At 44.3% G+C, this 27,908-nt stretch overlaps 1 protein-coding gene across 1 annotated transcript in view; it reads right to left on the bottom strand.

The window, feature by feature from the left end:
- Window positions 1-27,908, bottom strand: part of GRIN2B (glutamate ionotropic receptor NMDA type subunit 2B) — a 282,849-nt gene that overhangs the window by 31,996 nt on the left and 222,945 nt on the right. The window contains exons 4-8 of the mRNA XM_037033961.1: window positions 19,552-19,754; window positions 18,624-18,795; window positions 17,889-18,042; window positions 14,349-14,474; window positions 11,391-11,620 (exon numbers count right to left, since the gene is read on the bottom strand). Of these exons, the coding sequence (XP_036889856.1) occupies window positions 11,391-11,620; window positions 14,349-14,474; window positions 17,889-18,042; window positions 18,624-18,795; window positions 19,552-19,754 (885 nt within the window). The remainder of the gene's footprint in view (window positions 1-11,390; window positions 11,621-14,348; window positions 14,475-17,888; window positions 18,043-18,623; window positions 18,796-19,551; window positions 19,755-27,908) is intronic.

Here is a 27,908-nt window from a genome sequence, read left to right as displayed (position 1 = left end):
AGGCAGCACTGACGTGGACTCTGCCTCCATCGCTACTTGAAGCCCCCTCAGCCCTCTCAGCATCATCAGAGGGTTAAGGCAACTCCTTGGGCAGCAGCCTGAAATCACCGCTGTGCTGGAGTCTGCATTGTTCTTCAGCCTTTGAATATCAATTTGCATAATGAAGTAGGTGAGAATGCCTCTTTCTGTCAGGCAGTCCTGATTGGCAGACAGAAAAGGATTTGTATGTAATTGGCCATAATTAATTTGATGTACTTTTATGAGGAAAAAGAACAAAGCAGAAAATTGCTCCGTGCTCCCAGTCAGCACCGCATCTGCACCCTCTGTGGGGTGTGCATGTTTTTGCAGGAATGGGTGGGTGTGTCATGTACAGGCTCATGAGTGGACAACCTTGTGTGTCCAAGTCTGATTTTTTTTCCCTCTGGGAGCAATCCAAGGCTCACTCCCCAGAGGTTCCGCTGCTCAGGAGGTCCTCAGCTGTAGTGTCCTTCATATGGCAATGCTGCTAGCCAGCTTGTTCACCTTGTACCTCGGGCCTCTGGGAGACATCGCTGGACATCACAGCGCTCTCTCTTCAGTACCAGGATGACACACAGCTCAGTATCTCTTTTGGACTCAGAGTCCTAGCCACCTCAGGGTCTATCAGCAATCAGTTCTTGGAAGAAACGAACTGGCTTATACTCAACTCACATTGTACTGTGGTGCTAGTGATAAACTGAGAGACGTGTGAGGAAGTGTTAAGGAATTAAGCATTTAGCAAATTTAACATCAAGGTGGTTTATTGACTTAAGCTACTCACAGTCTCCTACCTGATGTACTTGACAAACAATTAAAACTGTTCTTGTTTTATTTTCTTCTTAAGATAAAGATAGATAGATAGAGTGCATTTCCCTCCTCTCCAATTCTTCCCTCTCGGACTTCCTTTCTTTTCCCCTAAAGGGAAGATTCCTAAGAGTGGGATCTTTTTCTTTCTAGCTGGATTAAGTCTATTGATTACTTCCTAGAAGAGAGAACGTGGCACCTGACAACATTCTATGTCTCTCGAATCATTAAATTAGTAGCTCTTAAATGTGGAAGAGGCCATGAGTACAGAAATGAAGACAATACAGCCCATGTTTAAGCTACTCCTAGATTCCAGTGGACAAAAAGTCTCTTCTAGGTTCCTGTGCACTCACAGCTGGGTAGAGGGTGGTCTATGGGCTACTGGGGGCTCATAAGCACCCCCTTGAGAATCTATGAAGCCAGGCAGAGGGGGTACCCATGATAAGGGGTTCGACTGGATTCTGCTGCATCAGGCCAGCGTCTCTAAAGCCACGCACCTCCTTCCTGTGTTCACAGAGAGACACACGGCTATAATAGCAGCGCAGTATAACGGCAGAGCTGTGGGCCATTGAATCAGCTCTCCCTGGATCCAATTCGACACCCTTTCCTCCTAGTTGTGTGACTTTGGTGAACTTGTTTAACATTTACATGCATCCCCTCATCTGTAAAACGAGGCCAATAATATTCATCCAAAGGTAGCCTTGAGGATTAAAAGTAGCCACAGATATGAAGAGCCTAACAACAGGCCTGGCACACAGTATATATTCATTAAATCATTCAATAAATGTTCAATGATAAGGGAAGAGAAAACCAGGAAGATACGGCCCTGGGAATCCCAGTGGTGATCAGCCAGCCAAGAAATAAACACCAAAGTGAAGCCAGCTCTTGCAGATCTGTATTCTAGCTGCTCTCCTCCCATTCTCTGGCATGTGGTGAAAAGCAGGGAGGGCAGGGGAAGGAGGAGCCGTAAGAGGCAAGAAAGCATTCACTTGGGCGACGGTGTAGTGACGCAGCACTGATGCTCTCTACGCACGGTGGGTGTTCAAAGCAGATTCTTCTCCTGGTCAGGCAAGTTCATGGGTTCCCCAGATGGTCTCTCAGTGAGAACCTTGATCTACAACGCCCTCAGTGCAGCTAGTTGCTTGCATCAGTCCCTTCAGCTTCTCCACTGAGTGATGCTCCTCCAGAAAAAGTGGTTTCAGTTGCCTCCCCCTGGGCAGGAAGTCCTCTGGGCAGGGTACCTTTAAAAACGCCTGCCTCCACTCCAGGCCTGCACTGACTCCCTCCTTCCTATCTGGCCTCATCTGGTCTTAAAAAACACAGACCTTTCCCACCAGTAGGTTGGCCCACCTACTGGGTGATCTGCTTTAGCCAAGACCTGTCAGCCTTGGTCTTCCCACATACAGGTCAAATGCCAGCCCCTTCTCCAGTTCAGGTGCAGGGAGTGAATACCAAACTCTCCAAATGGTCCCCTCAAAGCTCCTTCAGTAGGATTTAGGGCAGATTTAGTACCTTCCAGAATTTGCAAAACCCTTTTATGGCTGCCTCCTGGCAGACCCAGTTCTGATGGGAGCTTTCCCACTTATACCTTTATTTCCAGACCGGTGGGCAGAGGCCTATTTGATTTGAAACAGTCCCCCAAGGGACTTTGATATCAACACTCCGCTGTACCCCACCCCTTCCTAGGCAGCCGCTCCTTCTTGTGTTGCCACAAAAGAAAGAACTACTCATACAGACTGACTAACCCTATAATTTTTAAAGTGAGGACCTGAGGCCCTGGCTGATGTAGCTCAGTGGATTGAGCACGGGCCTGCGAACCACATGATCGCGGTTCGATTCCCAGTCAGGGCACATGCCTGGGTTGCAGGCCAGTTCCTGGTTCCCAGCAGGGGATGCACAAGAGGCAACCATACATTGATATTTCTCTCTCTCTCTCCTTCCCTTCCCCTCTAAGATAAATAAAATCTTAAAAAAATAAAATAAAGTGAGGACCTGAAACCTGGATCTTCTGCCTCCTGAGTTTTTTCCTAAAAGTCTAAGCTGCCTGCACCTGAGGGAGCTTGCTTGCCTGCCTGCTTTCTTCTGCTCTCTACTAGGGTAGGTCTCAGTGCCACGTCAGCCTGAAGCTCACACCCTGGATACTCCAAGTCAAAGCCCCCGAACAGAACTGGAATAAAACAACACAGGAAATGTCTCAGACAACAGTGTTTACACAGCGTGAGGGTCTTTCAATGGCCCTTGGACTGGAAGAGAAAACTTGATATCAAATTGCAAACTCAATGGTTGGGCTTCCCCAGGCCTTAGGCACTCTCAGACCCCCACTAGCCCCAGCACAGGCTGAGCTACGCAGACAACTTCCAAATATATAACAGACTGCACACAGTCCACTGAGACTCTTGTCCACTCTCGCCATCACGACAGCAAGGGGGCACTAGAAGGGCCAAAAGGCCGAAACATCCACAAAAGCACGAAGCCAGTCTGGGCCACAGTTTTCACTACGGAGACAATTCTGACCTCTCCAAAATCTGATTCATTTTAGGCCTGATGGCTTTGGCCACATATAAATTTTCATGGATGCATTAATTTGTCTCAAAGGACTCGAACTCAGTTGTCCAGAAGTAAAGCACTAACTGTTAAGAAAAAAATCCTTAACCCAGAAGCCAAGATTTAGTGAACATATAAAAGCTTAGCCCCTTGCACTAAACCACTTATTTCTAATTCTTGTTTTCATGAGTAAGAAAAGGATGTTGAGGAATTCTTTTTTTTGATACAAAGAAACTTCAGAATGAAGAAACTGCCTTCAACAGTCAGCTAAATGGAACAGCTCTCTTCTCTTAAAACAAGAGAGTTGGCTGTGAGTGGATTTGAACCTCTCTGGCTGTCCCCAGAGCGACTTGCTCTTCCCAACCTGGGACAGGAGGCCTGATGGGGAGAGGCCCCAAGGGGAGGCCACACAGGAAAGTCCGATGAACTGGCCAGTGTGAAGAAATTCCCCCTAGCCTCTCCTACCATCAGAGAACCTGAAGCTCAAAGGCACACACTGTGCTACGTTTTCATGTTTATTAACCAGAATTGTTCATTGCCTATTGCTGTCTTTCATTCAGGGCCCAGTTCAATTCAATGCAGGTGGGGAAACTGTGCATTTGTACTCACACTAGTTTGTACACTAACATTTAAAAATGTTTTATGGCTCCAGGAAGGCTTCCATTCCTTTAATATCTTGCATAATAATACCTTTCCAAAAACAGTCATACAAAGCTGATTAATCCCAAGATTGGATTTTGATGCTTTTTTTCCTTCCTCCCTCCCTTACTTTTCACCTTGTTTCATTTTACAAAAATGGTTCCACTAATGTCAGCAAAATAAGCCAAATCTTTCTTCTTTTTCTATGTAAGACAGACAACTTTCCTGGGGTCTACTTTGAAAAACTTGTGTTCAGTGCACATGGGAAACTGGTGTTCCTCATGCAGCTTTTTAAGTACCAAGTTCTTAATTACCCAGGTATCTTCTTATCTGTATGTAGTTTTGGAGGACAGACACACATGTTGACTGTGCATTCCTGTCTGTGTAACATGTTCATCTACATGAAGAAGTCACCTGGTTGCCTTTGATGATAAAAAGTGTCACTTCTGCCTGGTAATCAGGTAAAGTCCCTTCCAGTCCTGTGACTTGAACAACACAGCACAATCCAGAATATGAGAGGGGTGCATAAGTAATATTTTCCCCAGAAAAGAGTTGTGTAAAAATACATCACACAGAAACACGTCCTCAATCCCCTTTGCCAGTGACAGCACTACTAAGAGGTCTAGAAGAAGGTCGTGTGGGAAGTGTGCACACAAATAACATGCTACATACTGTGAGAAGCTATCATTAATCAGGCCCAAGGACAGAGCAAAAGGGAGCACATGACAGCCTTTAGGTTTTTATGATCTCTCTAAAATTACCCAGCATGGAGAAGACTCTTTCTGTGCATAAAACGGGTCTCTGCAAGTCCTTGGTGGGATGTGTAGATAAGTTCTTCTGAGCAAAGGCGATTACTGAGAAGAGGAACTGAACTGGACCCTGCTGTAAGAAACACCCACTGGGAGGGTGGGCCGGGTGGCGGGTGAAGGAGACGGACAGGAGTAGGAGAAGCACCAAAGTCTGAAGGGTGCACCGAGCTCGGAGAACAGCTTACAAAAGGAGTCAGTAGTAGTTAGTGTGGCTAGTTTCCTGTGGCTGCCGTAACAAATCAGCATAGACGTGGTGGCTCAAGGCAATACAAATTGATTCCCACTGAGTTCTGGAGGTCAGGAGTCCAAAATCAAGGTGTTGGCAGGGCTGTGCTCCCTCCAGAGGCTGGAGGGCAGAACCCATTCCTTGGCCCTTCTAACTTCTGGTGACTCTAGACATTCCTTGTAGCCATAAGCCTTTCCATGGCCTTCTCCTCTTTTGTGTCAAATCTCTCTCTGCCATTTTCTTGTAAGGACACTTGTCACTGCATGTAATGTCAATCTGAATAATCCAGGATGATCTTATCTTAAGATCCTTAACTTACTTACATTTGCAAATAACTTTTTTTTTCTAAATAAGGTCCACATTCAGAGGTTCCAGGGGCAAGATGTGGCTGTATCTTTTGGGGGGGCCACCATTCAACCCACAACAGTCCCCAACAACAGAGCAGAGCTGGGAGGTGAGGCATCCTGTGTGGGAAGTCACAGAGTGTCAGAAAGCAAGGAGAAGAGAGCAGAGTGAGGCCGAATGTGGGGAAGGGCTGCACTAAAAGGAGAAGAGGACTCGGGGGCCCCTCGGGAGCACAGCCATCAGCACTGGGGCATCTGGGTCCTGGGACTGGGAGCCATCACTGCTCAGCTCCACTGGATGCTGAGCGGAGGGCAAGGACTTCCTGCCTCCGTCAAGACAGACAGGAAGCAGGGTTCAGGAGGGCCTGTTGAGGAGACGTAAGTAGTCTCATTCTCAAACAAAGCCAGAGAAGTGGTGATAGGTGACCCTGACTGACAGACATTGGACTGACCAAGCCCTGGGGCTTTGCTCTGGATCCATCTGGATGGAGGCCACCCTTGGAGGAAGGAGGGAGCCTCGGTATCTGGGGCAGCAGTCCATGCACAGGGTCAGATTGGCTCTGCTAAGTAAGAGACAAAGGGGCAGGCATCCCTTGCCCCACACACATGTTCTGTACCACGTATACTCCCAGGGTTTTATTGTCACCTGCTCTTGACCAGCTGTTACAAGATGACCAGTGGCTTGACAGCTCCAGACACTATAAATAATACCCTTTTGTTTTGCTCAATTACCTGGGGGTCCTGCCCAGACCCTCATTTCTAGCTCCCCACTAGTTAGTCATGCCTAGTAAGCTATTTTTAGCCATGTATTCCATGGGCTGACCAAGATGGTCTGGGCCGGGACCAGGTTGTGACGGATCAGGCTTGAGGTCAGCTGTCACCCACTGGCTTTCAGCCTGAAGTTAATAGGGCAAGAAAAACACATTTGTCCAGTGGAAAACAGGGCCCATTTCCTCACACATGCTCAGATACCATCCAAACATTTCAGTGTAGCTGTGGTGTAAAACACTGATTTTCTTCCGAAATGCCTATTTACTTATTTGTTTGCATGTGGATTAATCAGTCATACCCTGCTCATATTGTAAAAGGATATGAGAGGACTTACAGACCCTATGGGACTTCTCAGAAATTCTAAATAAACATTACGTAGGACAGCCATGGGGTCCTCACTTGGACGTTAGTAGGCAGTGCTAATCCGTCCTAATTGTACTTCCAATGTTGCCGGCAAAGATGCCTTCCCTCACTAACTAGGTAAGTACCTCTGTGACATTTCAAGTTAATAAAGTTCCTCTAGTTCCTTACGGAAAAGAACTGCAAGACATAATATGGGTACATGTCCCACTGGTGGTAGGAAGGTCCCACTGGTGGTAGGGATGTGTGAAGCAGGACAGAGCCACATGACCTCGGGAGCATGATGGCCAGAGGGCAGCCTCCAGTGACCTTCGCAGCTTTTGCCTCCCTGCAGGTCATCTTCACCTTGACTTCATAATTGACCTTGCTTTTCCTGCTGCCACCCTTCCTTCACTCTCCAACACTGGCTTCAATCTCAGGGTTCTAGGAGGCCCAGACTAAAGTAAACTTAAGGGCCATTAGCTTGCCCAGCCACTAAAAATCACCATTATTCTCTGTCTAAAGTAATGCCTCTGAAAGACATTATGTAAAGTGCAAATGTGAATGAAAATACTCTCTCATTATTATGGACCCATTAACCAGATAGTTACTTTTTAGTAGAGGAAAAGGATCTAACTTGTTAAACGTCGACAAGGTAGATGGGAGGGTAGAAAGAGAGGGCATTAACTGGAAACACCATTGGTGCTGAAAGGGGCTCACTGTTTAGGGGTGATGGGCAGCCAGGAACGTCAGAAGGGCAAGTCACTTAACCTCCCCAATCTTTAGTTTTTCTCACGCACAAATGAGGATATTAATAGCACCATTACACAAGGTAATCTATGGGATGTATTTGGCGTTATGCCTGACTCGTAAGAGCTGAAAAAATTGTTGAGGTTATGTTATTGTTGAGGTTATGTTAACAATAATGATGGCTGTTTTTAGTACCAGTGATAGCAGTAGGGATAGAAGCAGGGATAGCAGTAGCCCCGGTAGGGGTGGTGTGCTGTGCCCTGGGAAGGGCTGGGCAGTGGGACTGATACAGAAATAAATAAGAGTCTAGGGAATTGAATGAGAAAGCGAGACTGGGGTGTCAATACCAATCCTTAGCTATGCCATGGCTTTGTCTCAGATCAGCCACAAAGGAGACATCCTGGCACATTGATTTTAGAGCCAGACACACAAAGACTCAAACCTTGACTCTGTCTCTTGATAATGTGTGACTTTAGGGAAGTCACTAAACTTCCCAGAGTCTCAATGACTTTATTTGTAAAATGGGAGTAATCATACCTGTATGAAGATTATACACATAACATATATGTAACATACTTAATATACCCAGCACCCAGCAAATACGTCCCGTCTTTCACCTGGCCAAGCTCTCTCCACCCACACTGTGGTTGGCAGACTGCAAAGGGGGAAATCCATCTGGACAGGCGAGAAACGGGAGAATTAGCACTGTGGGCTCTTTGCTAAGAGAAGAAAGGTGTCGCCAGCTTCCTTACCTCCTCCTTCCACTGGGGGAGCCGACAGAAGGTACAGTAGGGCTGCTAAATGTTAGAACTTGCAACCATACTTAGTCACAGCGAGTAGAGGAGTAATTCTGAATCCCTGAAGGAACGTGCCATTGCAAAAGGCAGTCATCCAGTAAAAAGCAGCCCCCTACCAGGCTTTAACAGGAATTTAACTCTGAACATTCTGATTTTGTATGTTAATGTAAATAAAATAGGATAATATTTTTCTGCCATAACATGGAAAATAATTTCTTTAAAATATATAAATGTAATGGTTGCAAATATCTTCCATCATAATTCTAAAATATTTATCATTTGATCTGAGTTGATAGAAGTTATGTCATCCATCACAGTTAAAACAAGTTTAAGAACCTCTCTCCATTTTAAATGTTATTTTCCTGGAAAAAAACCAATTACTTTGAAAAAAATCTTCAAAATCACCTAATTCCTATTCTCAATATTATTGTTTTTGTGACTTTATTTTTCTAAATTCAAGAATTTACTTCTTTTTATGCAAAGTCAGTCCCAAGATTTTGTTTTCTTTAGGTGTTTTGAAGTAAATAAATAAATAAATAAATAAGAATTTTGAGATTTTAAGTGTATTTTCAGAAAACTCTGATTTATATTACTGTTCCTGACCCTGATATGTAGTTCTATGTCATTAGTTACTAAAATATTTTCTATAATTATGTAAATTATGTTGATGCTTTCTGGTTGGATGCTTGTACTTTATTATTTTGTCATTTGCAAAAAGTTCCGAAATGAATCAGAGACAGCCGTTCTGAAGCATCTTCAAACTCAGCAGCTGTTGCAGGCTCCGGCTCTCTGGCTGCTATCTTTGCCTGCAATGCTCAGTGTGCTGCTCTCTACTGGGGCTCTCCAGTGAATACACCCTCTTGCTTTCTCTCCCCACAGACTTTTAAAAAAATGATAACTAAGTTATGCTCCCTGACCTTTTGGAGCTCATGGCCAGATAGAAGGAGATACATTCAGGGATAGAACTACAGGTTATTACAGTACAATGTGGAAGACAAGTGTAATAATAAAGGTAAGAATAACTGCCATGACATGAGAGAATGATTCACTGCCCAGATGAGCCAAGGAAAGCTCCACAAATGAGGTGAACTCTAATCTGGCTCTCGAGGTTTCAGCAGGAGTTTGGTGAGTGAAGAAGTGAGGAGAAGAGCATCCCAGGCAAGTGCACAGTTGGAGGCATGGTTGGGTAGCATAGGGGGTTGAGGATGCCTAGAATTGTAGGATGCGAGAATTGAAGCCCTGGCTGATGAGCCTGAAGAGCTGGAGCAGATGGGGAATCGTCTGTAAAAGCACATATGAAAAAATTGTCTTTATTCTATAAGCAGTAGAGCCACTTAAGTTCTTTAAGCAAATAACCGACAGGATCCAACTTTTCAGATCATAACCAGCACAGTGTGGAAGACAGATAGTTGACGTCTCGCTGGTTTAAGCAGCTTAGAACATGTCTTTCCAAACCCCATAAAGGAAAACAATCTCCCTCCATCTCAATTACGCTTAGTTCAGAAAGGCGATCATTCACTTGTTGCTGGCTGGCCCCTGAGGGCCTGAGAAAGATAAATATAGTGTCCTAAGCAATTCTTAGAGACATTTGAAGGAGACAATGTGGTAAATATGATAGATTCTCTGCTCTACAGCCCAGAGCCCCACGGACGGCTGTGACCCACCACATCTCTGCCATGCTGTTTATGGCATGGAGACACGGTCCCACCACGCTCTACATGGGGACATGATCCACCAGGCCTCTGCTGTATCCCGATGTGAGGACATGGTCTGCCTCACCTCTGACAAACCCATATGCGGGGACATATCTATCATGCTTCTGCCACATTCATGATTTAGGACGGGCATGGCCCACAGCTGCCACGCCCCATCCAAGTGTGGACCCTCGAGGAGGTAGCTGTTTGTAGCCCCACCACGGCCCAGGTCACAGAAATAGGCACAAAAGTTAATAAAGATTCAAAAATAAGTAAATACATGAATCAATATAAATACATACATAATAAATCATCAGTTAGAAGAGAGAAGTTTTAAAAATCTTAAAAATAAGGGAGAAGGAAATACCCGAGAGAGGATATTTTCTGGAACAATAAAGAAAAATAAAGAGGAAGAGAAATGAGAGAATGAGATAACAGGAGGAGGTAAACATAGTGAATGGCCCATAGATGTCATATATATAAACCTGTAGTGGTTTCATCCCCTTAAGAAACTTGTTAATCTTCCTCACATGCTGTTGAATGTTCGTGGTGAGTAGCAACGAGCAGACGGCGAACTCAGAATCGAGTCCCCAACTAGAATAAGTCCTTTTTTTCACTCTTCTCAAACCATTTCCTAAGTGCTTAAGGTTTTATCTTTGGGAAACCTCACCCATGTGGTGATAAATCATTCATTGTCTGACCTATCTGGTCTAAATACACATTTGCCTATATGTCATAGCTCCATCATGGTGGAAGGAGCAGGAAATCAATACTTCCTAAATTTTAAGGAAACACAGACTAGAAAATTTATTGTAAATGAAAACCTCCAGAATTATTTACCGGACACTCCATGAAGGTAGCTCCTATCACACTAGTCTTGGACCACCTGGTTATTACGGTTTCGGGAGGCAGGACTCCCATGGAAACTGTGATGCTTCCAGCAGACCCAGAGAGTCGGATGCGTTCAGAACGGGTTTTGCACATCTGCACCCAGAAAAGATGGAAACCAGCAGACACCTTCCTTCTCTCCACTGCACAGGCCAGCAGGGAGGCCTGCGGTTGGTATGGAACCAGCCGATCCATCAGCACCATACAGAGCAATCACCAAGTTAAATAGCAGTGACTTCTCTTCAGGACACAAGGAGAACAACCCTCCTGCTCAGCCCTGGGAACACACGAGTGTGCAGAGGCACAAAAGGAGAGCTCACAGCCACAGACCTTTGGGAGGAGAATGAAGGCCATAATGGGCCGGTGCCCTCAGTGTGGCGCACGGGGCGGCCCTCTAACAACACGCTGAACAGCAGCCCCGTGTGGGTAGGCCGCCCAAGTGTATCCAACAACACGTACCACGCACTCAGAAAGCTGCTAACATACCACGCCCCCCATTTGCAGCCTGCGGTGTACTTGTGACAAACTTCCACCAATCAGAAGGCAACTGTGAAGAAATAGAATTTCAGTAGGGAATTATATTACCTACTGAAAGCAGGCAGAGAACCGATTTCTGCCTCCATTCAAGACCACCTCCAAATTAAGGAAACACAAGAGAGCACTGTGGATTCTAAAGATTCAGAAAAATTAACAGGTACGTGAGAACATTGAGTATGGTTCAGAGTGGGGTTGAGGGAAACACAGAAAACTTTAAATAGTTCTCTTACCTTTTTGTCACTCAGGCCAGAAACCTGGTCCACATACTCCTCCTGGATCATGAAGGCAGCTAAGTTGGCAGTGTAGCTGGCCAGGAAGATGACGGCAAAGAAGGCCCACACTGACACCATGATCTTGGAGGTGGTCCCCTTTGGGTTCTGCACGGGTACGGAGTTGTTAAACACCAGGCCCCAGAGTAGCCAAATAGCTTTGCCAATGGTAAAGGACGGGCCACCAGGCTCTGCAATGAATAAAAGACAAACACAGAAGTTAAGACAGTGTCTTTGGTTCTACTGAAACTTACAAATACACAGAGCGGGTAAGTTCCTCAGAGGAGGAAACCCTCCACCTAAACCCAGCCTTTTCACAGAAAGCTTCTAAAGTTGAGAGTTTGTATCTCTCTTCTCCTGGGACCCCCAGGGAGACATAAGAAAGTTTCTTAAGAGAAAGACCAGAGGCCTGGGATGTGTGTGGAATCCTGCTCCAACTAATGGGCATGACTCAGAGAGGGCACCGGAGGAGCCAGCTTTCTGCCCCCAAGATCTCAATCCTCAAGATCATATCAAATCAGAATAACACAGGCAACTGCATCATTGTAGCCCACACACATCCCTATTCCCACTGTTCCTAAAACTTATATTTGTATCTACCAAAAAAGTATTTCCACTTCAAATAATACCAGCAAGAACTGGGTGGGGTCTTTTTCTACAACTGCCTTAGACCTCCTCCAATTTTATTCACACTGATGCTGATTGGCTTCCAATGTATTTTATCCTGATTTTTCTTTAGCATCGAGCATTTAGCACTGAATATTTCAAGGACAACTCTGACCCCATTCTAATGCCAAACTTCCCGAATGGTTTCCTACAGTAGCAGGAAGCCCAGAGAGGTTGTCATAGTCCCCTGGCTTTGCCACATGTATCTGTGGGCAGGGAGGAAGGCTGTCTTTGACCTTCCTCCCACCATCCTCACACAGATAATGTCAAGACTTTTGCGGATAATTTTCTTGCAATTTTACGGCTTTCTCTGCTTGGCGATAACAAAATCTCCCCTGATGTCTAGGTCTGCACGTAGCCCCTCCACTGCAGAAATGAACAGCTGCCTGCACAGTTTTACAACACATTAGCACAGGTCTTACAACACTATCTGTGATCCTGATAGCATCTGCTCAGCCACCTAAATCATTGGTGACTACACATGTTGAGCCTGATATCTAACTGTGCACACACATCTGTGTGTATGGACCTTATTTCACAGAACAGATGTGTAACTAAAGGGATGTTTACAAATCAAAGTTTTATATATTGTAAAATGCCTCAAGGAGACTTGATATTCAAAGTGGTCTCACGTTGTATTCCTTTGTGAAGACAAGCATCATTTGGTAAAGTGAGTAATTACAAAGTGAGCCCTTGCTCTGAATTTTGTCTCTGAATTTGGGCCTCTTTGATTTTCTCCCAGTGTAGGGGAAGGGGCACACTAACTTCACTTCTTGACATTGCCAACACATGTATGTATCAGTGAGCTTCTAGATGTCTTGTTACTGGTGCCCATCCGGACAGGGAGCAGCAGGTCGTGGCTTTTGGATGACCCTGTGGCACAGGCCGAAAGCTCCAGTTATACCATGTGTGGAGAGCTCCAAACTTCCACCCAGAATGCACACACCAAATAAGAAGGTGGGTCGGCACCTGGAGACACGTCAGTGCAGTGCTGGGTCGCAGCCTGGACTGTGAAGTCAACAGAAGCACTAGAGGAGCCTTTACAAATGCAGCGGCCTCTAGAGAGTCTTTTTAAATTGGCGTGGGGTGGGTAGTCATTTTAACACGCAACTGAGGTTCAGAACGACTAGTTTGAAATATACAAGGGCCCAAGCCCCCTGGACTTAGAGAATCAGAATATTCAAAAGTGGTGTCCATGCACCTTTGCTTTTTAAGGGTCCCACAGATAATTCTTCCGTGTTGCCAGGATTAAGAATCTAAGAATGTCTCATCTGGAAGGCATAAGTTCCAGGATAAAGATCACATTCGGAATGGGAGAAGACTCAGAAAAGGTATAATATTTTTTAACCCTGGAGTTCTCAGGAAGTTTTAGAAGACCTATTTTCAAGGATCCCATGCCCCTTTCATAAAGCTCGTGAACGTTTTGTGAAATCTCATAAATGCCTCAAACACATGGGCGGCCCTCACATCTCCGGACCCACATCACCCGGAAACCGGGCGGCCCGCAGTGGCGCGGTGGGTGAGACTGATCGTCTCCTGGCTGCTGCTCATCAGACAGCCAAGTGGCAGAGGGTCAGAGCGGGACACGTGCTCCAGAAAGGTGGCACCTCAGTGGTGATCCTTTGGCTACGGAGAACTCTCTTTTTAAAGACTTTTAAAATATACTTATTGATGTTAGGGAGAGATATAGAGGAATATTGATGTGAGAGAGAAATATTGACTGGTTACCTCCCATATATGCCTCGACAAGGGATCAAATCTACAGCCGGGAATTGAACCCCCAACCTTTTGGTGTAAGGGATGACAGTCCAATCAATTGAGCCATACTGGCCAGGGCAAACTCTTTACAGCCATAACTATCCTTCTATCTTCTGGAGCAGCCTATTTTTCCTTGTTCTTAATTTTTGGGTTTAGTCTGACTTGTTAGTCCCTCCCATCAGACGGACTGCTCTTAGCCTAAGGTTATCAAAGTTTCCTCTTACATGTGTGCGCTATTGGACATGCATCTCCTGCCAGCTTTCTTCTCATTTTCCTAGGGGTGGAACTGTTTGGTGTCAGGCTTGAACCAGGGAGGGGACATAGAGATTCAAGCTAACTTCTCACTGGGGTATTTCTAGTGAGTGATCAAGCTGCTGACAAGGCTGAGGGTTCATTTCCACAAACGGGTAAATTAAGGAAAAGGCAGGTGGCAAATGAAGGGTGCAGACTGAGAACAAGAAAACTGCCAAAATGCAATGGTCATGATGGCCTTACCTCTACCGTCCGCGAGGCACCTGTTATAACCCACAGGGCTGAAGTACTCAAAGACAAAGACAGCCACAGCCGAGACAATAAGCAGCATCACAAACATCATAACCCAGACATCAGCGCTGAAGGGCTCTGGGGAAGGAAGTAAAAAACCAGCGCTCAAGGTTAAAACAGAGCACAAAGAGATTCTAGTTAATTTACATATGTATTCACTCATGTAATATGTATTTTTTTTGGAAACAAATTACAGATGAGGACCTCCCTTCAGACAGCCACAGCTTAGGTTGGGGAGGAGTAGGAAGCTGTGCCTATGCATCTCTGTTTCCTTCATGGGCATGTCAAGGCTTACTTCCACTCCAACAGGTGAAAAGGACAGCTTCTTGCCCGTGAACTTTTGAGACTGTAAGACATTTTCTGCCATTGGATCAGTATCTGGGTCTTTCGGTTAGTGGTAAAACCCGCAAGAAGCGATGGATTTAATGGATCATATTGGACCAATTCTTGGTTTGTGATCTCATCTACATGGTCACAATACACCACAGATACCCGGAAAAACTTTCACTAATGCTTCTGAGCCTTACAGCCAAATTCATCCTCAGCAGCATTTCAGGCTGGTATTGGTTCTCTAATAATTACGTACAATGAATGTCTCCCTTTCCTCACTTCTCTTAAACTTTCCTACATGTGCTTTTTTGGCCCAGTGAAATGTATATATTTTATTAGACATCATTAGGGTATGAGAATTTAAGTCAGTGTCAAAAAAATACACCTGCATTGAATATCAGTGTCTACAACAGTGGATAAGGAAACACACTTTGGATATAATTAACCAAACAACTACAAGCTAGTCCCTATCAGCAGGTCACATGGTTGATGGGACAAGATCAGGCAAGAGAAAAATAATGTCCCGCAATGCTTTCTTTAATTTCTTTAATCATTTTTGCCCAACTCCTTCTAGTTGATCTAAATCTCTCTGGCTTAGAGGTGTCCAGAAACTGAACACTATATTCCAGGAGTCATCTCTCTATAAAAAGGGACAATTGCTATTCTGTCCCATGATACAATGCTTCCTCAATTGTGTCTCAAAATAGTTCTGTCCTTTTTAGCTGTCATATCACATTGTAAAATCATAACTAAGTGAATTAACATGCTGCTTTCTCCATTTTCCAAATTATTAATAAAGATGAAGTTGAAAAGGGGGAAAATGGCTGAAAATTAGAAAATATTTTCTTACTTGAAATCTTTACTTGTGAACCCCTAAGGGAATTATACAAGCCTGGTCACTTAATCAATTTAAAAAGCCTTTGATAAGGCACGTGCCAACGGTGAAATGTAAAACCCTTCGGTGGCAGCCAGAGACGGGAGGGGGCAGGGTCTAGCTCAATGCCACTACGCAGCAGAGTGGAGAACACCTCTCCCTGTTGGCGCCAATTGACTGCAATCCTACCTTGATTTCACATTTCTTTAAAATTGGGGCATAACTGAGTGAGAGTATTTTCTCTGTACTTTTTCCCCTCCCATTAAGCCCAGGGAAACCTTCTGTATACAACCTACCCTCCCCCCGCCCCACACACACACAATTGCATTGGTCTTTACAATTAGAAAGTGCTTTCCCCACATATTTTATACACTCCTTGTAATGGCTCTTTCATTAGGGGACTGCCATATTTGTTTAAAAGAGCAGTAAACTAAGACTCAGAGGTCAAGGTCCTTTCCAAGTTCAAACTCAGAACGTGGCAAGGCCAGGTCATGAAGAGATTGACTGAGGACAAAAGTTTGTGCTTTCCCATTGTATCCTATCACATCTTCATTTATGACTACCGCATTTCAGACCTCAAACTGTGTATTAGGACACAGGCTCTGACGGCAACCACATCTGGGCTTTGATCCTGGCTTATGCCTGGTACTAGTTGAGAGACTGCTGGAAAATTGCGTAACCTGAGGTTCACATCTTAGGCCATAAAATGGGTATAATGATAGCATCACTGAGATCACATAAAGTTTGTACAATAATGCCTGACACATCACTAAGTAGGTGTTCAATAAATACTGTCTTCTCTTACCCCTGTAATTAACTAACTGATCCTCCTCCAAACACAAACACACAAATGCCTGCCATTTCTGTCATTCTAGGGCTATCCCAATTTATCACTGGATTTATCACTGGCTCTTCCAGTTCAGAAGCTAAGGTTAGATCTCTGCCAACAGGGTTAGGATCAGAATGCAGGGGTTTTTTTTAAAAAGATTTTTTATTTATTTTTAGAGAGAGGAAAAGAGGGGGGAAACACTAATGTGTGGTCACCTTTCATGTGCCCCCCACAGGGGACCTGGCCCATAACCCAGGCATGTGCCCCAGACTGGGAATCAAACTGGTGACCCCTTGAATCCAAGGCTGGCACTCAATCCACTGAGCCACATTATCCAGGGCTCAGATTGCAGTTTTGTTTGTACATCTTAATGTTCTGATTATCCTTGTAAAGAAAATAAAATACAAATAAAATACATAAAGCTGCTCTGAGGATTAATGCCTGTGTTGAATGTGTGCTATGTAATAACATTTCATATAAAATTGGCAGAGTCAGAATTTGCTTCACTATAAAAAAGAAGGTTGGCTGAGAAAACTGAGTCGATTATAGGAATATTCTTGGGAACCACTAACATGAATTTGCAGTGCATTAATTGAATAATTCCCACCCTTGCTCCCCACCAACACTTGCATAGGGTTTAAAGAAATGTTAGTCACTGTCCATCCAATATCCTCATGAAAAAAAGTTGATGTCTCTGAGAGAAACTGTGACTTATCCAAGGGGTTACAGCTTGTTTATACCCAAACCAGGCTTCCTGTCTCCTAGCCCCATGCGCTGTTTTCAAGATGACATTTTAATTTCTAACCTCTTTCTCTCACAGCCTCTGAAAATATATGAGATCTGAGCTCACAAAAGTGCTTATCTGATCAAAATCTCGGCCTTGTCTCACCCAGCTCTACAGCGTAACTAAGGCTTCTGACACCCACGTGATACTGGGGAGTGGGGAAGTACTGAGTGGCGTGATATGGGATGGAGTAGGATGTGGCCAAGAAGCAGATCAGCTTTATCTGAGAAAGCCTCAGAAAATTCATACGAACACAGAGAACCTTTATAGGTAGTACTGAGCTTGATTCTTGAAGAAAATTTAAAATCATAGGTATGCCAATGATACACACAATTAGACATTACTAAAGTAGGAAGCAGCTTCAAAGACCAGGTTGTTGAAACATCATTTTCTGTGGTTGAGGAAAGGGAGTCCCAGGATAAAGGGGGAACGGGACCAAAGTACAGAACTGTTTCTTATAAGGTATCATGGCTTTTTATTGGGGGTGGTGCTCTTCAATGGTCATGTTGGAGAATAATTCATTTTGAAGCTCCCAAATGAAATCCTGGCTGAGCTAAGCTCGTAGCAAAGCACCTCCTGGCTGAACGAGCCTGGCCATGTGCTCCTTCACGGTGCCTCATTCCATCTGCCTGCCCTTATGTCTACTCCCTTCACACCTGCAAGCGCATCACCTACCTAAGAAGGCAGAAGGTGAGACAGTCCCATTGCTGCGTGACACCATGACACTGATGCCAGTCTCTATGAAGGGCACAGAGAAGTCAACCACCTCAGATCGCTCCTCGTTGATGGTCAGCGACCCCACTGCCATGTAGGCCCTCTTCATGACCACCTGGGGAGAAAGGCACAATGCTTTAATCAGAACATTCAGGAAGATTTATTTATTTATGTTTAGAGAGAGGAGAAAGGAGGAAGAAACAGAGGAAGAGAAGCATTGATGTGTGAGATAAACATTGATTGGTTGCCTCTCACAAGCCCCCAATTTGGAACCTGGTCTGCAACCCAGACATGTGCCCTGACCAGGAATTGAACCAGTGACCTTTCAGTCCATGGAGTAACACCCAACCCACTGAGCTACACCAGTGAAGGTTAGGGAGTAGAAGGATTGAGCAAAAAGGAAAAAGGACTCATGGATATGGTCAACAGTATGGTGATTGCTGGGGTCGGAGGGCTATAAGGGGTCTAAATGGTAATAGGAAAAAATACAATGAAGATTTTAAAAAAAGAACATTCTGGAAGGCAAGGGTCCTCCACAAGGAAAGTACCTCACAGTCCTCCAGTGGTTTTCTTTGTTCAGTGGGAAGAGTATATTCTATTTACTATGTTCTAAGATTTATAAAATGAGCATTTTTTTGTATGTAAGTGAAACAAAATAAGTGAACAATGGAATGGCCCTTCATTCCTGACACTTACCTCTCCAATCATACCATTCCAGGTTCCATTGATTTTCTTCCCATGCTTGCCATTGGTAACCAGGTAAAGATCATAGGTGAACTTCACAGATTTGGAAATTTTCTTAAGGATGTCAATACAGAACCCCTTGCAGCATTTTTTGATGTAACCAGGCTCCTCATCTGTTTTATTCCTAAGCAGTTAAAGAAACAACAAACAAACAAACAAAAATATAAGGCTTTATATAAGAAGCAAAATAGTGCCCTTTGCCATTAAAACTCCAAACCCACTCACAGCTCAGCATAATTTATATCAGACCTAAGTAAGGGAATGAATCAGACCACAGAACTGCAATTCTCTCATTAGCTCATTGCAGTAAACCAGGTCTTCTCACAATTTTTCAGGCTCCTTTGAAGTATAATTACATCAGGAAAGTGCACATAACCTAAGGGTTCAGTTGGATGAATTTTTACACACTGAACCCACACATTTAACCAGAACTCAAATCCAGATACAGAAAAGCTATCAGCACCTTAGAGGCCTCGCATGCTCCCTTTCAGGCACGCCCCACCCTCACCAAAGAGAACCGTTATGCTGACTTCTAACATGTTTCTAAATCTCAACATTTCAGGACAAGCTGGCCCCCTAAAATATATTTCAATACTGATGTAAACTTGCATCTCCATAAACTGGAGGTCCTAGTCATTGAGAACAGGCAAGGCCAAAGAAATATTAGTATAATTAGCAGAAATTCTTCCAGGTCATGGTCTGGACAGAACCAGGCATCTGATTCCAGGGTTGCCAGTAACCCCATTGCTCAAGGGCAACTGAAACTCAGACATGGTGCTCAACTCATGCTTTGCTTCAGGTCCCAGGCCAGCCGGGTGTTACGGCTGGGTCAAAGCCTACTATCCTATGCCACCCAAAGCCACTGGGGAAGGTGCCGTACTCAGAGACTATGCGTTTTTGGCAGGGGACTGTGTTCCTCATGCAGGTTCCACTCAGAGGGTCCACACTTTCCACAATAACAAATGGAGCCTCCTCCAGCGTTACAATGCTCAGATGGTCATCCTCCTGCTCTTCTGTCTCGGGGCACATTCGGGGCCACAAGTAGTACTTCATCTGCAGGGACTTGTCCTTCCACTTCCCCACCTGCACAGGGATAAACAAAAGACTTAGAAACTTCCGGTGAAGACAGAGCAGCCTCTCCGACCCTCACCCAGGAAGACTTAAAGAAAGGCCAACAGATGCAGGTGTTGCACATGATAGAGAAAAGAATCATCTTTAAATTACATGCTCAAAATGAGGCCACCATGCCCAAATCTAAGAAAAGTAATCCATTCATGTACTCACCTCCTTTCCAAACATTAAAAGAAGACCTACCATGTGCCAGGCACCTGCTAGACCTATGGCTCAAAGAAGCATCATTCTGACTTTCGTCAGGCTCACAATGAATGACAGAGTCAGAAATGTAAACAAATGTTTTCAGTGCTGTGTGGTAAGTGCCAACACTGAGGTCTGCACCAACCCCTGTGAGGGTGCCAGAGTTTCCTGCCTTGTATCGCTGTTGGTTTTTTCTATTTAACTATAACAAGGAACATGATAGAGAGAGCAGCAAGTAGCTTTAGAAAGGTCACAGAATGACTGAAACAAATGAGCCAGAAGGATATGTTTTGGCTTGTTACAGAGGTCCAAAGGGAAGCCACGTGGAGAATGGGGTAGATCTGAACTGGAATAAAATGGTAAGTCAGGATTAAAGAAAACTGACCCAGCTTGGCTGGGGAAGGGAGTGTGGCTGGGCTGGTGATGAATGCCACGGAGGGTCAATGTGCCTGCTGGGATGGGTGAAAGCCCTGGGTCTCTCTGTGAGCTGTCACGTATGGCCACACAGGCTGTGCACCCCAACTTCAGGGAGCACCAATCACACATACTCCAATGTGAAAGGGGGATGCCCCCTGGAATCATGCTCATGGTGGTCCTGCTGCCAATCATCAGGAGAAATGTGTGGGTTCCATTATCTTTCAAAGAGCCATTCATTCCTGTTTTTATAGTAGAATCTGCATGACTTTGCTGGTGGGTTCTCATTCTCACCCTGTTATTAAGTTTATTGAAGAAAGAGGGAACACCTTTTAATCTTCTATAACTGAACATCTTCAATTATCGCAGGGAATTATGGATTGCAAGCTCTTGCATTTTCCCAGTCTATAATTTCCTCCATGGAGCAATGCAAATTAGATGTGCAGGTGAAGTATCAGGACTACAAAACTACTTAATGTATTAACTCAGTGAAATGTACTAAATCAATAAGGAGCAAAAACTGGGCAGAACTTCATAAATTTTCTACCAGGCTTAGATTAATGGGCTTAGATTTCCATATTCACACACAACCAAAATTCTCTCCTTTGTCTATACTTAGGTTCTGCCCAGTGCCTCAGTAGGTGGGGTCTGTATCTCCCTCCAACCTATCTAGCAGGTGCTGCCTATTTCGAGGCCCAAATCAGGCCTACACAACAATTGCCCCTCCTTTATTGTGTCACTGTAACACAGGTAGTGGCTTGGTGTCCTGGGCCATCTTGTTTGGAATTAACCCTGATGCTAATTAGTTTTCTTCCAAGTGTCTAATCCATATTTCACTTCTGTGTTCAGAATTATATATAGATCCAAATGCTTGCCCTCCTGTATATGTACAGTCTTTTTTGTACTGTTGGCCCTCATTTTAGTGCAAGTCTGTTTTTCCTTTTATTGCTAAGACTACTTATTTCTAACGCAGAAATGTTCAAATAGCTTACCAGCCATGTGGAGATATCAATGTCTTTGGTCTGTGGTTAAGGGGAGTTGGGGCTTGGGGAAGAGAAGACCCTACCCTGTGGAGCCATGATATTGGGTCACCTCCATCTCCAAGCAGTCCTACTTACTCCAGTGGCCAAAGTCATATTCTTCTCTGCATGTTCACTGATGTGAAAAATGTTGGGCAGCCCTAAAGTACCCTCCCTCCCTCCCTTCCTTCCTTCCTTCCTTTTCTTCCTTCCTTATTTAATTCATTGACCTCATTCCTACAATAATTCCTTCGGATTTTTTTCCTTTTAAATTCAACTGTATTCTCTTCCATCTTTGTTGCTATGAGCCTAGCCCAGAAGTCCAGCAGCCCATTCTGGGATTACTGTAGGCAACTTCAACCTCACATAAGGTTTTTCCTGGTGGAACTGCTGCCAGATGGCTCTTCTTAAAACATCACTACATCATATGATACCAACTCAAACATTCCAACAACCTTCCATCACCGTCAGGACTGTATCCAAACTCCTCATCTAGGTCTGTGCATTGAGCCCAATCCACCTTGATACAGTTAACTTCACTCTTTCGAAACATGAATTCTTTGTTCAAGTTGGAGAAGTCCATTATTACCATTGGGAGCTAACATAGGTTAATCAGGAACAGGTTTCAATAAGCTACTTGCATTTTCTTTTCTGCTAGACCTCCTATATCTGTGAAACAAAAATGCTGCAGACATAGCATTTTGGCAAAGTTTTTCATGACACCCTTATGAACAAGATGAAATATAACATAGATTATTATATACTTCACTAGATTTCAAAGGAGTGTCAAATCCTGTTTAAAAAAAAGATTATTTATTTATTTTTAGAGAGAGGGAAGGGAGGGAAAAAGAGAGGGAGAGAAACATCAATGCGTGGTTGCCTCTCACATGCTCCCTACTGGGGACCTGGCCTGCAACCCAGGCATGTGCCCTGACTGGGTATTGAACTGGCAACCCTTTGGTTCACAGCCTGCACTCAATCCACTGAGCTACACCAGCCAGGGGGAAAAAAATATTTTTTTCATAAATCAATGCCAACATTGAAAGAGGTCTGTAGTGACATGTCAGGGGACACTGTTCTTAGAAGCGGCCTGTACAGTGTTTCAAAAAACAAACAGAAGTCATGATCACAAACCTGCAGATGCAAAGCTCATCAGAACAGAAGACACACTGCACCACACAGTCAAGGTGGGAAGCAATGTGAATTAACTGGCTTATCGGAGTAAACCGATTGGCAAATGGAATGAAATTTAATAGTATTTATACTTAAAGTCTAGCATTTAGATTTTTAAAAACCAATTGCACAGTACTGAAAAGGAGATACTGAAATTCACAGCAGACCACACAAGGTATGGCAACAACAAATGGTGTATTGACAGACTTACGGTGTCAAGCACATGGGATGAGGGGAGGGCACAGATCATCACACCCTGCTCTGTGTTCCTCGTACCACCTCTGGAAAACGAGGTTCTTTTTTTTTTAATTTAATTCTTGTTCAAGTACAGGAAAACCAGGTTCTGATCCTATAATTCTCTGATCAACGGATTCTTATTTACAAGATCATTCTCATTAATCCAACAATAATCCGTTCATGCAGTCCCCTCTGGCACCTCTTCCCCAACTTCCTGTCAAGCTTGCTGGATCATGTTCCTGCCTCACTTCAATGCCATTCAACCAACAACAGCAAATTTGTGCCAGGCACACTGGCTGTGTGCTAGAGATAACAGTGTCAGGTAACATTAACTGAGGGCTTAGTATGTGCAAATCACTGAACACACCCAGTAATCTCATTCATCGTCAAAGCAAGCTTGGGAGATGGAGATTACTGTTTCATTTCTCATTTTGCAGAGCAGAACAGAGGGGTTTGGTGACTTACTCAGTCTTGAGGTGAGTGAGTGCAGCGTCAGGATGTGAGGCTGAACAGGCTAGCTGCAGAGCTTGAGCTCCTACCCACCACACAGTATTGCCTCTCTGGCAATGAAAGAAGACACAATCCCTGTATCCAAGGTCAGTCTAGTGGAGCAAGACACTATCTAGTGACAACAATATCAAGTCAGGCTTTGGTAATTACCCTAATAAAGGTATAATTAAAGTACTCTGAGATTCAGAGTGGAAGTGATTATTTCAGAAGGGGTCAGGGCTAAGCTTGATGAAGATCCTTATCTTTGAGCTGGGCCTTGGAATGTAAATAACAGCTCATCAGGTGAAGAGTGCTTCATCCAGGAAGGTAACAGTGAGAGCAACGTTGTAGTCCTGCAGCTGCTTGATGCAAAGACCAAAGATGTTCTTTCACAGCTGAAAGCTACGGTGTGTGTGGAGACATGGTCTGCTCAGCTCTCCTCCTCACTACAGACCTGATCACTCTAGCCAATCTCTATCACTCTTAAGAGCCAATTGGATCGTACTCATCTCTTCCCAACTTACTGGGCACCATGAAACAGAACAAGCCAGGGCTTCCTGTCTCCACCCCTGCCTCCAGCGATTCTTAAACATTCACCAGCTCCCCTCTATCCACAGTTACCAAATCATTCATTATTTCATGATATACATACACTACTTTACTTAGTGACTTTTTAACTTTCCGATGTCTTGTCTCCTAAATTCTAGACATGCCCCTAAGTGTTTCTGTGATTATGGACACATTTCTCTTAATAACATTCTCTGAGGCCCTGTTTGCACATTCGTAAAATAAGGGAGCGAGTTCTAAGCTGTCTTCCATATAATCTCATAATCCCAGGATCTCTTTAGGACAGTGACTCTCTACTACACTCCATCTGATTAGAGCCAGTAAAAAGAAAGGTGTTCTTAGTGCTTAATTTCTGAAGGAAGGGAAGCGTATGGTTTTTATTATATACAAAAGACTAGCCTGTCATAAGTCATGACTTTTTTGTTGTCATTTCTTCATGGATTATTGCAGTGAGGAGGCAAGTTAACAAATTCCTTGGAATTTAAAAGGAGGAACAGTTTTGAAGAAAAATCCGCTATGAATATCAGATTCACGATGCCAACACACAGCGCTCATGTTAAAGAACACATTTAGCTACCTCAAATTAGTTACCTCAGCCTTTTTATGGAGCAAGTCAGTTAGAAATAAATGAACAACTAACATGAAATAAAATAGGGACAATTTATGTAAAAGAATAATGAATGTTTTAAGGAATTCTTTATTTAAGGGGGAGGGAGTATAGTGAAAACATTATAAATGAGAAAGTTTTTAAGAGCGATGAAGAATAGGAAATTGAAAAGGGGGAGCCTGAGACACAAAGAAAAAATCATGAATGCTTTTCTAGGATGTCTCAACTCATGTGAGTATGTAATGTTGGGAATGCAGAGAGTAGAAGGAAACGAGGTTAGCAGGAGATCTTTCAGAGAAAACTTGATGAGAAAAACTGAATGAAAACGTTATAGTCACAATTACAATATGATCAGGAAGAAGAAAACCTTAGGAAATAATGAAGAAAGCGGCCATAAAATGCTCTGAATTCCTTAGAGATAAGCACTAAACAAACATCATTATCACAAGCACATTTAACAACAACATCTGTCTATAAAACATGCAGCTATCTGTCATACTAACACTTAAAAAGATCTCTTGAGGGTTGAAATCATCTTTCTCAAGAGAAAAAAGTATCCCAATTCGTTTTCTCAGAAAAGCGTGGGGCTGTTTGAGGGTTTCTGGTTTGGCTCTCAGCACAACCTGAAGAACACCTTCTTGGCCAGGGATCTCTCCTCCGAAGGGCGCCTGCCTCCCAAACCAGGAGCACTGAACTCTGAGCCTTCCCTTGCGAAAATTCAAGGGAACCAGTCTGTGCTGATCTCAGACTTCAAAGTCTTTCTGGGAAACTAACAAATTGCCTCTGTTACTGACAATGAAACTGGCACCCAATAGGGCCCTGGCAAGGCCATGCATAAGAAAAGACCACAGGGACAGTATGCTTTCTGAAAGCCCCTGTGTTTGTCCATCCTGTCCATGAAGGTCTGCCTCGTCATGGGGAAGTGCGAGGGGCCCCGGCAGGACGAGGCTGCTGTGAACGCTGCTGCGGTTCTTGCACAGAGAGCAAAGGACATCAGTCCCCCCAGGCTGCCTCTCTCGTCTGCACAGAAAGTCATTTTTTTTAAGATCCTGGAATAAAGCACTTATTAAAGATCCTCTTTAGGCATCACACGTTATTTTTCAAAAACCAAAGCATTTTTATTTCTTGCTGGAGATGACAAGTGGACCTAACACTGAACACTTGCTGCTTGTTTTAGGCCTTCATTTGACTCGGAAAATGCAAAATTTAAAACTACATGTAATTTTCCTGAGCAAACTGAAGGGACAGGCAGAGGCTCTGCAAGGCAGCCTGTATCTGCATTCCACTCGTCCCACAGGGGTGTCACAGCAGACAGCTGACCTGGGCTGGCCACGTGTTGGGGTTGCTGGTGCTCAGGTCCGAGTCAGGCCCGAGACTCCCAACAGAGCAGCAGTCTGAGGGTAGGAGGGCAACCCCCTCCTCCCACCGCTCCTCCCCCAGAGCTGCACAACTTAGCTCTGAGGACCTTTAGAGGCTGGGTGCCTGGGAGCACTTCATTTTGCTCAATCTTTTTTTTCCATATCCATCTCCCCCATTCCTTGTATGGCTATTGATTCTCTATATGCATATGAAATACATATGCATATAGATGGAGAAGGGGATATGCATGTACATATAGGCATATGTTTTTCCAAGATCATGCTATACACATGTCTCTGTAACTTGCTTTCCCCACTTAAGTATACATCACAGGCTTTCTTCCAGTTCTACAGATGGCAGATCTAATTCCTCTTAAGAGTAGTTGGATAGTTGTCCATAATAATGAATGTGCCCCAATTTATTTAGTCCTATTCTTATGGATAAATGTTTGCAATATTTCAAAGAATAATGAACTAAAATGCATAATACATATCTTGGTATTGTCAAAGCATCAATTGCTAATAATGGAATAAAATAGAAATATATTTATGTTTTTCAATGTTCTTGATATTGCCAGAACACTTTACCATAGATGTACAGCGGCTGAAATTTCTATCAGCAAAGCACAAGAGGGCTCTTGCTCACGTTCTCACTAGCACTGGACTTCTCTCACTATTAAACATTTGCCAAGCTGAGAAATAAAGAGTGGTACCTAACGGCTCTCATTTTCGTCTCCTTGACTTGCAGTGAGCTAGAGCACCTCTGTACATCGCTTGCCTTTCGAACTTCCTCTTACACCTTCTGGTCACATCTCTCGCCCATTTGCTGTTGAATTATTTGTTTTTCTTATCCATTCCTGGGAGCTCCAGGTACAGCATGATAGGCACACTGCATCTGTCAGATATGCTTGAAATACTGTTTCCCCTCAGAGATTTGTCTCCTGACTATTTTTGGTATCTTTTATGCACAAAATTTTACTTTTGCTTTTTTTCTTGTCAAGTAAAATACGCCTTTTTATATAGAATGTTTGGTTTCTTACCTCACTTTCAAAAAAATCTACCCCCTCTCAAACTGCTCTGTGTCCTTACTTGTGCATAGAGCTGTTTCTGTGTTGTGTGTGACCAACACGTAGCTTTGCTTTCTGCATGTACAGTCTTCCCTCCGTCAGCCCCTCCCACGTTTTTCTAACGCTCTGGGCCCTTCTCGCTTTTTTCAGGCCTCATCACTTCCGTGATGCTGTCCCCGGCCACTGCTGCCCAGAAAGAACACTCTATTTGATCTTCTGTAATCGTTTTGTGGGTCAATGGCTCCCACTAAAATGTTAGCTATAGTTGCTACACAGATCCCGTCTCTGAATGTCTCTAAGCCTGTGAGGGTAGGGACTCTACCATTTTACTTCTTTCTGCCCCTTATACGGGAGTGAACAAGTGTGTTCTCAGTAATTACTGACTGCTGCCACTGGAGGGGAGAATACATCATACACTCCACAAAGTCTCCACTAGACATTACTCAAGGGTTCTCTCAAGAAAAGGCCACAGGAAGTAAAGTCTGCCTCATGTCCTGTCTCTAGCCACCCAGGTGATAAGTGGCCCAGGGTGGACTCAGTTCCCTGTGGGTCTGCTGCACCGAATACGTAACCAGGCCACTGGGAGCCTGATGCTCCTTCTCCTAATCCTTCGCATACTTGGTGATGTTTAAAATAATGTCCATATCCAAACGTGATCCATTACTGGTTTGGCACCTACTAAGCTGGGAACTGGTGCCTCTGGGAAACTCCACAGAAAGGAAGCGCATCCAGCCATTCTGCCTGGAACCCGCGTGGCTCTCCCAGAGACTCTGGGACATCAGTCATCATTTCAGGCCCCAGCCGCTACCCCTGGTTGGCCCTCACCTCTCCAAGAGAGCCTGGCTGGCCACTGGGGGCTGTTCCATCCCACCACTGCTGCCAGCCTTCGCCCTCTGAGCGACCCCTGTTCTCCAACTGTTTCTCCCTCCTCCTCGCCTGCCCTGCAGAGGGTGAGCTGAAGCAGACTCTGGTGCCGGAATGGAGGTGGCTAA

This window comes from Sturnira hondurensis, unplaced genomic scaffold, assembly GCF_014824575.4.
Source record: "Sturnira hondurensis isolate 20B ecotype Veracruz unplaced genomic scaffold, ASM1482457v3 Scaffold0021795, whole genome shotgun sequence".
NCBI lineage: Eukaryota > Metazoa > Chordata > Mammalia > Chiroptera > Phyllostomidae > Sturnira > Sturnira hondurensis.
This window is presented reverse-complemented; position numbering and strand designations above follow the sequence as displayed.